The sequence below is a fragment of the Conger conger genome, chromosome 18 (assembly GCF_963514075.1).
Source record: "Conger conger chromosome 18, fConCon1.1, whole genome shotgun sequence".
Taxonomy (NCBI): Eukaryota; Metazoa; Chordata; class Actinopteri; order Anguilliformes; family Congridae; genus Conger; species Conger conger.
In genome coordinates, this window is record NC_083777.1 from 11,733,063 (window position 1) to 11,748,217 (window position 15,155).

At 44.5% G+C, this 15,155-nt stretch overlaps 1 protein-coding gene across 1 annotated transcript; it reads left to right on the forward strand.

The window, feature by feature from the left end:
- Positions 1 to 2,363: 2,363 nt before the first annotated feature.
- On the forward strand, positions 2,364 to 15,093 carry b3gat2 (beta-1,3-glucuronyltransferase 2 (glucuronosyltransferase S)). The gene is made up of 4 exons (XM_061228082.1): positions 2,364 to 3,573; positions 7,388 to 7,532; positions 12,868 to 13,016; positions 14,707 to 15,093. Exons 1-4 carry the CDS (start codon positions 3,040 to 3,042, stop codon positions 14,791 to 14,793), a joined length of 915 nt encoding a protein of 304 aa, XP_061084066.1. The 5' UTR covers positions 2,364 to 3,039; the 3' UTR covers positions 14,794 to 15,093.
- Positions 15,094 to 15,155: the final 62 nt, after the last annotated feature.

Genomic DNA, 15,155 nt, shown 5'->3' on the forward strand with positions numbered 1-15,155 from the left:
AGTGCAATTATGGATGACTGACAGGCATTAATAACTATTGTTCAGGCTGTCATTTTGCCTGGATTGCAGACACATAAAAGAACAGCGAGTATCTATTCTTGGTTTCAGCCTTTGTTTTTATCTGTGGAGATTGCATTGGGAGTCAGAAGGCATTCACCATCATGAAGACCAGAGAACTAACTATGGCTGAAAAACAACTGATCTGTCAGCTTAGAGAACAGAAGAATTAATTAAGAAGGATAGCACAGTAACTGGGCATACCAAGCACAGCAGTTTGGAAAGTATCGAGAAGTAAAGAAACCACTGTGTGTTTGTGTTGGTGACACACACACACACACACACACACACACACACACTTGCTCAATGCTTGCTTCATCTTGCTTAAGTTAATTTAATGCTATATTCAAATATTCAATCTTGGCCTCATAGAAATTTCAGGTTAAATAATAAAAAAGTAAATAAATAAATACTCCCAAGACTGAAGGCCTCAGATTGGAATGCTCTATTGAAATTGTTTCAGGAAAACAGAGGCTCAAAGTTATCAACCGCAAACCTGAATCAATTGTGTTATGCAGCAACAATTTATTGGAACAATTCTAGTTCGCGCTATAAAATAGAAGAAATTGAAAGTCATTTCTATGCAAATGCTGTTTACACATGGAATTTATAATTCAATTTAGATCTGTTCTCTTTTCTGCATAGATCTAAATTGCCTGAGTCTATGTGTAGTGAATCATGCTCTTAGCTTCTCTTCTTCAGCAGTATTTTGTTTTTAAAGGGCAATGCCAAGTTGTTAGTCTTTTTTTCCCCCTTTGGCATTACTGAAAGGCTTTATTGAAAGAGGAGATTTTTCCCTCTGTAAAAACACCAGTGCCTCTGGGGGTGCGGGTGATGTCACGATCTATCACTTTCTCCCTTAGAATGCATCCATACTGAGCCTCTATTAATCACCTGTCAAAGTACGGAGAGTCCACTGGGACAATATTCTAAACATATCTCTGTGACATCCGTGCGGCTGATATTATTCCGCATGTGAAGCAAGGCAGGACTGTTGAAGTTTATTATGTTCCTTGCAGCTTATCATTTCCTCCTGACTAAAAACACCAGCGAATACTGAAGCTTTTACCCCTCTTACTTAAGCATTGTAGCTTTACATTCAACATAGGTGGTGCTGTGGTAGTTTGCTTATAAACATTATGTCCGTTAAAATACCGTTTGTGACCGTTACACGTAGGTCGAAAGGCTAAAAGGCTCAAAAGCCAGACCATTGCTGCTATAGGCAAGCTGACCATCAACCAGGCAAGGTTTGAACATATTGGTTGGACTAGCTGCTAATTGATTCAACCAGTATTTTTAACATTTCAATAAATGGATGCAGTTGTAATGCTTCTTGTTAAAAATCTCATTCATATACAAGTAAATATGCATGCTTCTTGAATAACACTCAAATTAAAGTTGCAAATGCAATTAAATGAGCGAGATTACTGATTTCTGTTTTGGCAACGTACACGGTATCACTAAATTGTGGCTGCTGATGGCATAAGGGATTTTTGGATATGACTGCAGGTTTGATTTACAAGCACTGAACCTTTGAACAAAGTACTTTGTAGAACTGACTCAGTGAACAACCAGTGGGATAAATGAATAAGAAGTAAAATGAGAGATGTCCTTGATAGAGGTGTCTGCTATAATGCACAATGATATATTACTTTAAAACATTGTGGAAGACCACCTATGTTTAGTTGAAATGTGTTAAATTGTGTTACATTTAGATTTTTTATCTTTCCTCCCTTTCATGCATCTCACTGACCAAATTATGAGCTTTCAAAGTAGGTATTAATGCAAGATTATTAAATTGAATAAAATTCCAATTATTTAAATAATGTATTGATTACTTCACAACTGTCAATCAACGTAGCAGCACGTACGATGTGCTTGCTATAACCCCTAAAAATCAAATATTGACTAAAACCTCAGGCTTACAATTTCTGTGTGAAGCGTCTAGTTCTATGTGGCTTAGTGCATGCATTAAATCTGAAAAATAGAAAATGACTGCATCTATAAGTTACCCAGGAAAACCAAAATTTCTGCGCAATTAAAATGCAGTCTGTTGTGTGGTTGCATTTAATGTCAAATATGCAATAGAAATAAAGTATTTTGTTTAAGCAGTCTAAATCAATTTTAAAGGCCAATGGGTTCAAATTAAAATCCTGGTGCAAGAGCTACGTTGTTGACAATAATAAATCATATCAGAGAGCAAATGTTTACGAAATACGTCAGATGTCAGTATACTGCGGTGCGCATCTCTCTCTCGCTCTATCGTTCGCGCGCTCACTCGCTCCTCTCTCTCTCCCCCGAAGACACTGTCGGTGAATACGGTGAAGCTCTTCTCTCAAGTCTCAGTGGACACTGACGTTTGTAGGTGGCAGCATTACAAAGACGCTCTTTTCAGCGCTGTACGGGTTAGCTCATCGGTCTCCAAACCGCTCCGCTACGACGCCAGCTGCTTATTATAAACATTACAGAAGTATTGTGTACTAATTCGAATATATTTTCCTCTCATTACAAGAGGTTCTACAGGACCAAACGCATCCGGCAAAAACGGAACATTTGCAATACAATACAATACTCGCTGTGCTGACATAGCCTATTTGTTTTTGGCTTTTAAGGAAACGTATAGGACGAAGGCAATCACCTTTGGCATACCTGTTGTTTGCGATTTCGGCCGTCTTTTCACTTGAGAGCGATGAGACATCATCTTTCTTTTCCTGTTAAGCGGAGGCTCTGTGGCGGTCAGCAGTGCAGGCAGGATCAAGAGGTAACTGTGTTTTGATTCCCAGAACAGGGAAACTTTGGATTGCATAGGCTACGGATGATCCGGGGAGCTTCGATATATCAAATCTCGTGAGTGAATAATGTTTTGGAGAAATTGTAGTTCTCCATGATAAGCAAACGACGATACAGAATGAACAGCGAGTCAAGGCAAATAATTAATGTTTTCATTTAGCCTAATTTTGATCGGCGATCAACTTTTACATCATGAAATCTCTGTTCTACAGTCGGCTTTTTATTCTCTTGCCTTGGGCGTTGATTGTTATTATCATGATTGACATAGATACCAAGAGGACTTCTGTCCGGAGCACTGCACACTTCTACCTCTCCCGGCTGGGGAATCCACAGCGACAGGACCGGACACCCCGGACTGGCAGTAACCGCACTGCTCTGCCGGTAATTTACGCCATCACTCCCACCTACAGCAGAGCGGTTCAAAAAGCGGAGCTCACCCGGCTGTCCAACACCTTTCGCCAGGTGCCAAGCTTCCACTGGATCGTGGTGGAGGACTCGAACGTACGCACGGAGCTGGTGTCGCGCTTCCTCGCCCGCTCCGGACTGCCGTACACGCACCTGCATATCCTCACGCCTCGTAGATATAAACGGTCCGGGATGCCGCGCGCAACAGAGCAGAGAAACGCAGCTCTGGGGTGGCTGCGTCTGCACCGCGCGCCAAGGGACTCCGGGGTGGTGTTCTTCGCGGACGATGACAACACGTACAGTTTGGAGCTGTTCGAGGAGGTATACGTTTGCTTTACACTAGTTTTGACCAGTGTTTCGTCCACTTAATTGGCAATCATCACCATCTGTATTATTAAAGTTTCATCCCACATCGATTTTCCAAATATGCAAGGGCACGTTCAGGCATTAATTGTGGATCTTTGACCAGGGACAGCAGGTGAGTCAAACGCCAGACAGTGTTTAGAGATGGATGCATTGTGTGAACATGCTTCACACAGATAAGTGAAGAGGATGGACGGGGAATAGAAACTCAGTGAGCCGTCTCGTTCATAGCGACATCAATCTTGAATCGCAAGAAAGCGCGCACCTTAGGTAGCCTGGGTTGGGGTCAACTGGCAAGATAGGACAGGTTGCTATCGCCCGCACAATTTCATCACAATAACTGTCTCTAATTAAGTCCCACTGTAATAAATTAATTCGGCTATATAAGCCTACTTGTATATTATTATACAGAGTATTATTACTATTATTATTATAATAATCATCCAACTGCTAGGTTGATAATGATCTCAAACCACTATTAGCATAGCTACTTAAGGAGTTACTTCAGTCAGTCCAGGCAGAAGAATTTTAAGCCGAGAAAATGCAGACAATTCGTAGCTTTAGTTTTGCGTTTTGAACTTCCATTAGGTTTAATCGTGGACCGAAACCTACCCCGATGTGGCAGAGGTCACAACCACTCCACAATAATATGATAATCGATAGGGTTGTCGCTGAAGGATTTTCGACGAGACAGCAAAAATGCAAGCTTCTTCATTGCAAAAGTAGCTCGTCTCGGGTTTTTGGCTCCTCCGTCCGATAATGTGCTGAAAACGGGTTTAAAGCACACGTTAGGCTACACCTCTGTGCAATTAAAATGTCACTGAAACATTCATTTGAAGTGATTTCCTGCCTGTACATTATGTCAGTACGGTATACCCATTCGTGCGCATTAATGAGGTAAGTCCAATTAGACCCTTTCTCACAATTTTGCCTGAAAACACAAAAGACATGTCGTACAGAAGGAAATTGACGTATGTTGATTGGAAGGAAACAACCTGGTTCTACCGCAGCCATTGTGCAGGCAGGTTGCTCAGCGTCGCGCGTAATGCGACTTCAAAGTCCACTTCAATCAATAGCTATTTGCCCATGCAATTTGGTCATTCTCCCCCACGGGAGGTCTACGATATAATGAAGCCTCTTTTTGGTCGTGGTCGTCGTCATCGACATCATCATCAGCACCAGTAGCGTCGGTCAGATCCCCCAGCTCGATTGAGACAACCCTGAGCTCGTACCGAGGCCAACATATGCCCCACATCCACGTTATTCAAGGTAAAAGCGGTCCATACGCTTCTCGTGTGAATGATTTCACGAAAGACTGAGCAAATGGCACATCAGCTCTGGTAACCAGACAAAATCACAGCAGGAAATGCGCCCTCGGCACGGCTCTGGGACCAGGCTTTTATAAAGGCCAGTGGGCCAGTAAGAGCTCCAGGCTCTCTCTCAGTGCGGTCTTTACCCGGTCTCCAGCAGATCTACCACCCGGCTAGAGCGAGAGTGGAAGGTGCTGAACAGCGCGGTCGCACCGTGTCAGTCCTTGAGCAGCCGCGTAGCATCACGCATTTCAATCTCCGATTCAGCGCCGTTCCGTTGCTTCAGCCATGCGTGTCAAGGAAAATAAATGCTTGATTAAAACAGCACTGAGAAATGAGTACTGAAGAGAGTACACGTTTTAATGCGAAGAATAAATAATTTAATCAGCGAAGGAATATATGCAGCCTTGTAGGCCTAATTGAATTATGTACGGTAACCCGTCTAAATGGCATCTTTCACCTTTTGGGGCTTCGCTAAACCAAATTGAAATGCTACATGCAGAGTTTTAAAACAACTATCCTAGTTACAAAGAAAAACTACCAAAACGCAGGGCAGAATTTGCATTATGCATTACTAATCAAAATACAAAAGTGGGTAATCGAATATTGGAAACTAAAAAATACAACCCCAACTGTAATTGCATCATTACAAAGCCCTGCAACGCCAAGAGTCCCATCACACAGCTGGTCCTGAGGTTGACCTGACCTTAAAGCCTCAGTACAGCATCACCATGAATGAAATTCGAGACACCCAAACTATAGCACAACACAAATAAAACTATATCACCTATTCGGCCATACCAAAAAAAAAAAAAAAAACGAACTGCAATGTTATCTGGCCCAAAAGAGAGTATATCAATGCAGATCATCTGACCATGCTGACTGGCAATAACTGAGAACTTGATGAGCACAGATTGGCCAAACCGGGGAGGTTGCGGAGGAGGAACGGAGGAAAGGCTGTGCAAGCATGCCGTCTCAACTAAGTGGAGAGAGAGCCGCATTTTGTGAAAAACACATCGAAAATAGAAACAAATATTTTCCAAAAATAAGTCTGAGATGCCCTCAATTTGAGAACCTGCCAGAGATCCAAGAACTCCCCATCCTATTAGGAGAGGAAGAGCAGTGAAGTGGCAGCAGAATACCGAGCCCCCTGCCGCCGTCAGGGACAGTGACTGACATCAATCTTACGGAATACTAAAAATACGTCCAACCTGCATTTATTTACAACCCATTTACTTTTTCATTACGTATTATTACATGATTGGCCGATATCATTCGTCATCATCACCAGCATCATTATCATTATTATAATCATTACTATTGACTTTATGTAGCTTATTTAATGTTCAGGATTTATCATTATTTCTCGATGCCCATCAGTCACGAGAGAAGTTCTTGCTTTCAGGTGTGGCTTACTGTTCATTGTTTCCAGTCTTGCATTTCTTTGTTTTATTCAGTGTGAAAAGCACGTTTCAAACATTGTATGCTTTCATCATACAAAATTTTAGTGTTTTGTCATGTCAGAAAAGCAAATAGAATTTAGAGAGATATTGAGAGAGCCCATCGTCGTTACTGTAAAAATCCAAGGATACAGCAACTCTGACTTCCAATACTTGAAGGACAGTCACCAATTGATTAAGGCTGCATCCCCCCCCCCCCCCCCATTTCAATACAGAATAAAACAAAAAATGTGATACAACAACCCCCTCCCCTGTGATTTACTCCTAACCTGAGCATATTCAATATCAGTGCGGATCGGGATATTCATCATCAAGTTGCCCGCGGGAAACAAACTGTCACGAGCGCTCTCCATTGCTTCTCCTTTGATTCCTTCCCAGACAGCAATTTTCCATTACAGAGGAAGCGATATTGAGAATTTCTCCGTGTGCGAATGAGGGGGAGGAAATTGAGCAATTGATTGCATTAGAGCCGCGGAGCGGTGACACGGCGGCGCTGAAAGGGAAGGCTCCGGAGAGCAGCGCCAGGAGAGCGGCACGCTGCCCCGGGACATTGCTCTCGGCACCAGCTAGCGTGACATTCGCTGCGTCGGGATGGAAATGCATCTCCGCGAAATGATCTCCCCGCTGCTTAGTGTACTGTCACCTTCAGTCAATATTGCTTTTTGGGTTCGTTTCATTCCGTTGTCTGTCAATTTATCCCACTTCCTGTTTTGCATGGCTTGTTTTGTGATTCTAAAAACTCGTTTTCGAGAGCCACTTAATAAAAACGGCAAAGGGGCCAAATGATAAAGCTATTGGACAAAAACAGGATGGTGGCTGTTATTTGATATTTTACCCAGTTGAGAATAATTATGGTTTAAAATGGAAATGCACCACAGGCATGTAATGCGTTTGATCTACACCCTCTGGGATTACTTTCCAACAACAAACAAAATTGCTTTCTAACTCCCCTCAACATTAAGAAATCCCACCGCTCAAAAGCCGTGATTCCTCTCTTGGCAGATGCGATCCACTCGGCAGGTGTCCGTTTGGCCGGTGGGGCTGGTGGGAGGGCGCCGCTACGAGCGCCCCCTGGTGGAGAAGGGCAGAGTGGTGGGCTGGTATACGGGCTGGAGGCCGGACCGACCGTTCGCTATCGACATGGCAGGTAAGGACCCTTATTGGTCACTGAGGACAACCATTGGCAACAGGCCTTATGGAATTTAGTTACGGTGTCTCAAGTAGGCGGAGGCCATTCCCACATCCCCTCAGGGTGAATTACTGTAAACGCATCTCAGCGAATTGTCTCACCCGAAAATAGGCAACGTCTTTTTACCCAATTATACGAGATTGCTTTTGTCCAGCCGGAACCACAGTTCTATCTTTGTCTCGTAATAAAATGTTAAATTAAGGAAATGAAAGAGTGAGTCAGCTTCGTGTTTTAAAATTGCTTTGCTAATCCTCTGCTCACCGGCTAAATAATAACAATGTGGAAATGTGTTTTATTAACAATTTTTCAGAGAATAACAACGTAAACCCCTGTGGGGACTCACTCAGCACCGTGGGAAAGGCTTTATTTGCAGCTTCTGAATTACACTGGATTTCTCATTTTATTCTCCCCATTGTAAGGAATCGTTGAAGTATTTAAGTTTCCCGCATATATTTTAATCCTTAGCTCGGGGTAAGCTTGCGGTTCATGTTGCCTGTGGCACTGAGCACGGAGCACGGGGGCACGGTAAATTACGCTGGCCAATTTTCGCGGCCAGACAGAAAATAACCACAGAAAAGTATGTGTGATGGTTTTACAAAGCAGTGCGCACTGAATCCAGATGGGTCGGGTGCGGAACCCGACACAGCCTCCGCCAATGAGACGGTTCTCTCACAAACGGCACCAGGGTGATAACCAGCCACGTCAAGTCAAGTTTACGTCACGGGAGGAGACTCGTAAAACAGAATAAATCGTACAGAGAAGGGAAAACGTTCTCAGTCCACGCTAAGCACTGCTCTAGAGATATTCAGAGATGTCACTCATACCATCTATGTGTGACCATCATCAGACAGGGGGTGAACCATTCTCACTCTTCGGCAGAACTCATATTAAATATTAGGAAAATATCAGCACAGAAAAATATCATACTGCAGTCATAATGCCAGAGCAACATTCATGAATGGAGTCCTCCCTTCACACGGAGTCGATAATGTACTGAATAGAACATTGATGCTGTGCGACAGTTAAAAAGATAGAAGGCACGTGACGAAGTCTAGATGGGCTTAATGGCCTGTTCCACTCAAATATTCTAAGGCTACTATCCATTATTTTAATATATTTATTCATAAAAGAATCATTATTAATTGGATAAAAAAACAACAACACCAGGTTGATGAAGCGAGTTCTTTCAGCAGAGGGGGTTATGTGGGTGCTCTGTAGTGAAAAAAGTGAGGGATGGGTCTCAGGACACAAACTAACCCCCAGTTCAGCAAAGGATGTGTGGGAGAGAGTGTGGTACACAGGAGGAGAGAGAAAGAGAGAGGGAGAGAGAGACACAGAGACAGAGAGAGAGAGGGAGAGAGAGACACAGAGAGAGAGAGACACAGAGACAGAGACAGAGACAGAGAGAGAGAGAGAGAGAGAGGGAGAGGGAGAGGGAGAGGGAGAGGGAGAGAGGGAGAGAGAGACACAGAGAGAGAGGGAGAGAGAGACACAGAGAGGGAGAGAGAGACATAGAGAGGGCAGGGGGGTTGAGCAATCTTTATTCTCAGGCTACAGAATCGCTGCATCGCTCCGTTTTCATAAACGTCCGGTCACGGTGTGGAGGTGCAAGATGACATTGAGCAGTGTGACTCAGAGCGTGGAGGGGGTTAGAGCGCCGTCACAGGGAGTAGCATGTCACCGGGTGTCACGGCCCGTCCCAGGACACAGCCTGCCCCAGCCAACAAAGGCCCAATCACACAGCACTCACTGTTCCTCACATTACATCAGCTCTGACTCCTCATCCGGGTGCCGGCGACGCTGAAAGACCAGCTGAAATGGAAGTTAGAGCAGCACTAGCTTCCGCGGTATGGCGGGTGAAAGGGATCTTTCGGGGGGAGTTTTCGGAGGGCGGGCAGTCGACGTTAAATGATGAGGAGGAATCAGAGCCGTAGCCTCTGACTCTGGGGGAAAGGTACGCCCAGCTGCCTGAAAGGGCATTGATTGGGAGAGGAACGAAAAATTGACAGACATTTTGATCTAAATACACACCCGCTGGTACATGATGATGTAAAATCTCGTAATATTTATATATATTTCTTGGAATATATACTTTCGTATGGTTTTGAAGAATTTAATAAATTGTGGAAAAAGTGATTTTTGATTTTACCACAGGGGAGGTACCACATGTGAATAGTGGAAGAAAAAAAACATATGCAAATTAGCTCATGAATAATTAGATATACATTTGAATATAATTAGAAAAACTTTTTTTGTCTCAGTGGATTCATTCAGAGTTCATTTTTCTATTTCAATGAGATGAATGACTCAATTCTGACTTTTTGCAATTTTTCCACATAAAATATCAAAAGCCCCCTGTAATTCTCCAGCTATTTTGGTGAAGAAGCACAAAGTTAAATTTAGTAGCTTTATCTATTTACAATACACTACATTAAAGGCATTTAGGAGACGCTCTTATCCACAGCAATGTACAATGAGGTGCAAATCAAACCCAGGAACAAGTAGGTTCAGGACCCTAGAGGAAAGTACCCTTCCGAGTCCTAGCATGATCACATAGATACAAATGGAACCCTTGAAAAGTACATCAACTTTCCAACTAGCACACCACGGTTGGCAGCTAGAGTAACCCGAGTCCTACAATACCTATACTCAAGTGCTATTATAATCTATGACACAGACTAGGTTAATCATGGTAGTGGGGTAGGGAGGGAAAGGCGCAGTCTAAAGAAATGAGTCTTCAGTCTGTTCTTGAAAATGGTCACAGACTCTGCTGTTCTGACATCCACAGGAAGGTCATTCCACCACCGTGGGGCCAGAACAGACAGCAGTCGTGACTGAGAAGTGCAGGTGCGATGAGGGGAAGGTGCCAGGCATCCTGAAGTAGCAGAACAGAGGGGTCTTGCTGGTGTATAGGTTCTGATTAGTAATCTATAAGTTAAATTGGAAAGAAAAATATTTCCTGCACAAAAAAATGTTCAATCCAGAAAATGCCAGTTACGGTTTTTATTTTTGGTGTTGGTGAACATGACAAGGCTGCTTGTGCTGTAACAGTAAAAAGGCCAACAGGATTCTAGGATTCATATACAATATTTATACTCAATACTCTTGGCTAAGGAAGTTATACAGACCCTATGATACATATACAGTATTTATACTCAATACTCTTGGCTAAGGAAGTTATACAGACCCTATGATACATATACAGTATTTATACTCAATACTCTTGGCTAAGGAAGTTATACAGACCTTATACAATGCCCTTGTCAGACTACGGTCAGAGTTTTATTTGCAGTTATGGGGACCATACCACAAGGAAGATATTGGAGGTGCTGGAAAAGGTTCAAAGAAGGGCAACCAGATTGATTCCATGAATAAAAGATAAAAGTTATGAGGAAAGACTTAACTTAATCCCTTCAAGTTTAGTAAAAGGAGATTTAGGGGTAATTTGATTGTTAATCCCTTGAATTAATTTAAAAGCCTTAAAGTGAACTACAGGCGACTCAGGGTGAACTTGGTTAGCAGAATAAGGGGGCGTAAATGGAAATTGGCAAAGGATAAATTCCACAGTTATTAGGAAGTATTTCTTTCCCCCCACACATAGAGTCACTGTGGAATATCTTGCCAGTACATGCGGTGGAGGCAGAAACACTGGGTTTTTTTTTCAAGAACAGGCTTGATAAGGTGCTAGGTACCATTTAGCTTTTAGGCAATCTAAGCACTTTACTGGCAGGAAAAGGCGAGCATTGCTGGGCAGAATGGCTTATTCTCATCATTATGTTGTATTGTTAAAAACATGTAAATTAACAACTTGTTAAGTTTATATTTTATGAAACTACAGTCGTTATTGAAGCTAAATATCATAATATCTCTAAATTCACCGATCAAACCAAAATCGGGCTTTTCACCGGCTGTGCATCACCCTCGGACACGGGTTAATTAAACCGGATTCTGATTCAGAAACGTATAATCACTATTCATATGTGGCAATTTAAGAGCGACGGTTCTTCCAACGATATATTATTTATTTTCTTCAAAGTCTTGGGTCTATTAGATTTGTTGTGGCTAAAAAGCAGGAGACAATGGGATTAGTTAGTATTCCCTTCGCGCGCTTCCAGCCACTCGGCTCTGCCTGTGTGCTCCACAGCACAATGCGATGATCCGCCTGGCCTTTCTCCGGGAGCACGGCGCTCGCTTCAAGTGGGATTCGAGTGCCGTCTCTACTTGAAAGCTTTTAGTACAAATTAGCCTGTGATTTTTTCTGATGAGCCTATGGATTCAAATAATAAAAAAGAAAAAAACGCAATATATCAGGGGAAATTTAAGTGGTTCACGAAGAACTTTTGAACTGTGAACTGCGTTACGCAAGTAATCATCCATTTTAGTCTGTTGCGCATTTTTGATGGAACGCGAGGCTGCTGCTGCGTCACCTGTGCGCAAAAGCCACACAGCTCACCCCACGATTTAACAAGGACAGCAGATCCATCTCTGAGAGCAGCGTCTCGTTCAGCGAAATCATCAAAGCGGCGACTGCACCGTAACTAAATTATGGGCAGGGAGCCGTTCCAGGGCCTTATAAACTCACGCAGGGTAATGGTGTTTTTTTGCGGAGTGTCGAGATCTAACCTGGTTTAATGTGATCCTGGGAGAGCTGAGCTACCATAAGGAATGAGCTGTTGCCGAGGCTGAGATATATTTTTATTTCTCAGCACTTCCCCTGCGCGTCTGGAAGGAGCCCATAACGCTTCCAGCTCTAAGACTTTATACACAGTGGAGCCATCCTAGAAAACAACGAGCCGGTTGAAGATTAAAGGCTTCAAGTGCACAAGGCTCGAGTGGCTCAATCAGTAAAGGCGCGACCTAAATGCACGGGCATGAACGCCAGCAGTTCACTGCGCAGGTGCAAGTAGCACTGGCTACTCGAGAAAATTGCTCTGTAATAGAACTTGGGTCTGTTCCAGAAAGCAGGATCACTAATAACGGCACTGACTAAAACCCGGACTCAGCCTAAATGTAGAATGTAGAAATGTAGAAAACAACAACAACTCAGTAATCCTGCTTTGTGGAACATGGCCCAGGTGGTAGCCTTTGTATTGGGACCATTGTACCATTGACCATGTCCCATTTCTGCCCTGTAAGATTGCATTGTGGGAGCAACAGACAACAGACTTAGATAATTTTATGGGAACAGCATATTGGTTGAGAACAGTGACAGAAGTGATTGGTTGGGGGGGGGCTGTCAGATACGGTACTGAAAAGGATGGCGAGTTTAGCTTTGTGGTCGTTTCTCCTCCAGGGTTCGCGGTGAACCTCCAGGTGGTCCTGGCGAACCCCAGGGCCCTGTTCAAGCGCCGAGGGTCCCAGCCGGGCATGCAGGAGTCCGACTTCCTGAAACAGATCACCCGAGTGGAGCAGCTGGAGCCCAAGGCCCGGAACTGCACCCGGGTCAGTCACCCCCGACCTCACAATCACTTCCTGTTTCCAGTTTCCTCCTTTCTACCACCAACAGCACCACGTTCAAGCACACAAGACTAATATTAGAAAAGACAATTAACACCGCTCACATTCGGCTGCACTGTTGCCTAAATCACTCTGAGCCAAACGCACGTTCCATAAATACTCAGACTGTTTGGCTGCTGCTACATTCGCAGCACTAATAGTCTCAGACAGGTGGCGGGATCTAATGAAGATGAGAAGTGAATTAGCTAATTGTTTGTAATGCAAAACGCGCAGAATTTAAACTCGGCTCACCGTTTAGGACAGCTTATCAATTAAGGGATTGATGGTTTAAAGGCGATCGATTCTGCGGACCTGATAAACGAGTGGGGATTTCAGATAAGCAGCGGACTTGGTGGAAGCAGAAGAGGAAAATTATGATGGTGTGTGATGAGGAACATCAGAAGCCTTTTGTTGAACTGCTGTTGAAGGGCTACCAACACCGTAAGGATGCCTCAGCTATCTCTGTCAGATATTCTGAGCCCATATGCAGCCCACTCCCAGAATGCAGTTGTTAAGCTCATCAGTGTCTGTTTGAGATGGGGCTGAGGAGCTGGGAGAGAGTGAGAGAAGTAGGAAGAGAGAGAGGGAGGGAGGGAGAGGGAGAGAATAAGAGCAAGAGGGAGAGAGGTAGGAAGAGAATAAGAACAAGAGGGAGAGAGGTAGGAAGAGAGGGAGGGAGGGGAGAGGGCGAGAGTGAGAGCGAGACAGGAAGAGAGGAGCAGGCGGGAAAAGGAAAAGGGGAGAGAGAGGGGGAGAGAGAGAGAGGTGCAGGTGTACACACTCACCGCCCAGCAGTTCCTCATTACCGCCAGTCCACCGCTGCTCCGGCTGACCGGCCGCTCTCCCACGCCGGCGGGCCAAGGCTCCCCCGCAGAACCAGGGGAACAGGCTGACTGGAGCCTCCCTCAGAGCGCACCCCCCGCCCTAACCCCCACGGCTCCCCTGCCTGGTTACGTCCTGCCCCGAGGAGGGGGCGTGGATCTCTCCATGGCGACGGCTCCCGTCCGAGGCACACAGGGTTAGCGAGGAGCGGTGAGGTTTGGGGTTCTTTCCCCCCAGGAGGAGCTAGCCTCGGTCAGACTACCGTTCACTCCTGACTGCAGCCGGCCAAGACTTCTGCCAGTGCAGTGTGAACAGAGCCATCCGACCCTCCTCAGCCAGTCAGTCACTCAGTCACATCAACCACACAGTGAACGGAATGCATACGAGTGTCATTAAAAGAAGAGGGTGAGGTTGAGGTGCGTGTGCTAGATGATTCCAGGGTAGAGGGGTGTCATTCTATCCCAAAAGTTCCTGATTTCAAAAGTTACGAGACCCCAAATTAAAGAAAAAGTTGTTTTCACGTGTGGTTACTGTTAATTTGTTTCTAGTCTTTATTTGTGTTCAGTGTTGGTGTGCTAGACCACGTGATTTCACTAATTAGTTTACCTGCTTGGTTCAGATAATACGCTCATTAGTGAAATCGGGTGGTGCTGAATGGTTGGAGCGAATGCCTGCAGACACTGCGGCCCGCAGGAGTTGAGTAGCGCTGCTGTATGTTTTGGCGAAAGAAAACGTAGGTTTTTGTCATGCCAATGAATTGTAATTGAGAGAAAGAGAGATCATCCTTTTCTCACCCCACAATCCTCTTCCGCAGGTCCTGGTGTGGCACACTCGCACAGAGAAGGTGAACTTGGCGAATGAGCCCAAACACAGGCAGGACTCTGTTCTGATAGAGGTGTGAGGAGGAGGGGGTAGCTGACCCAAATGGACTTTAAGACTGAGGCCTCTCATTCTCACACTGGTGCTACCACTGACAGCAGCACTCACCCCAGCTGGCCCCTCCCACCCTTTGTGACATCAGCCCCGGTTCCCGAGAGACCGCTGCCCGGCGACCAGCAGGCTGTGCATCAGAACTACAGGAACGGACTACAACGTTCACTCCTCTACTCCAAATGACTCCATTTTAAAATAAAGGAGAACAGACTGAATGACAAAATAAAAAAACATCTTTACAATAAACGAGTCATTGGACAAAAACGATCAGACGACGTTTCATGGCTATTCACTGTTTAATGCACGGAAATAACATTTTAAATCTGTACT

Excerpts from the sequence above, each read along its gene's own strand:
- b3gat2 (XM_061228082.1), top strand. The coding sequence starts at position 3,040 with ATGAAATCTCTGTTCTACAGTCGGCTTTTTATTCTCTTGCCTTGGGCG. Across the intron at positions 3,574-7,387 it reads GTTTGGAGCTGTTCGAGGAG|ATGCGATCCACTCGGCAGGT; the intron begins GTATACGTTTGC and ends CTCTCTTGGCAG. Across the intron at positions 7,533-12,867 it reads GTTCGCTATCGACATGGCAG|GGTTCGCGGTGAACCTCCAG; the intron begins GTAAGGACCCTT and ends TTTCTCCTCCAG.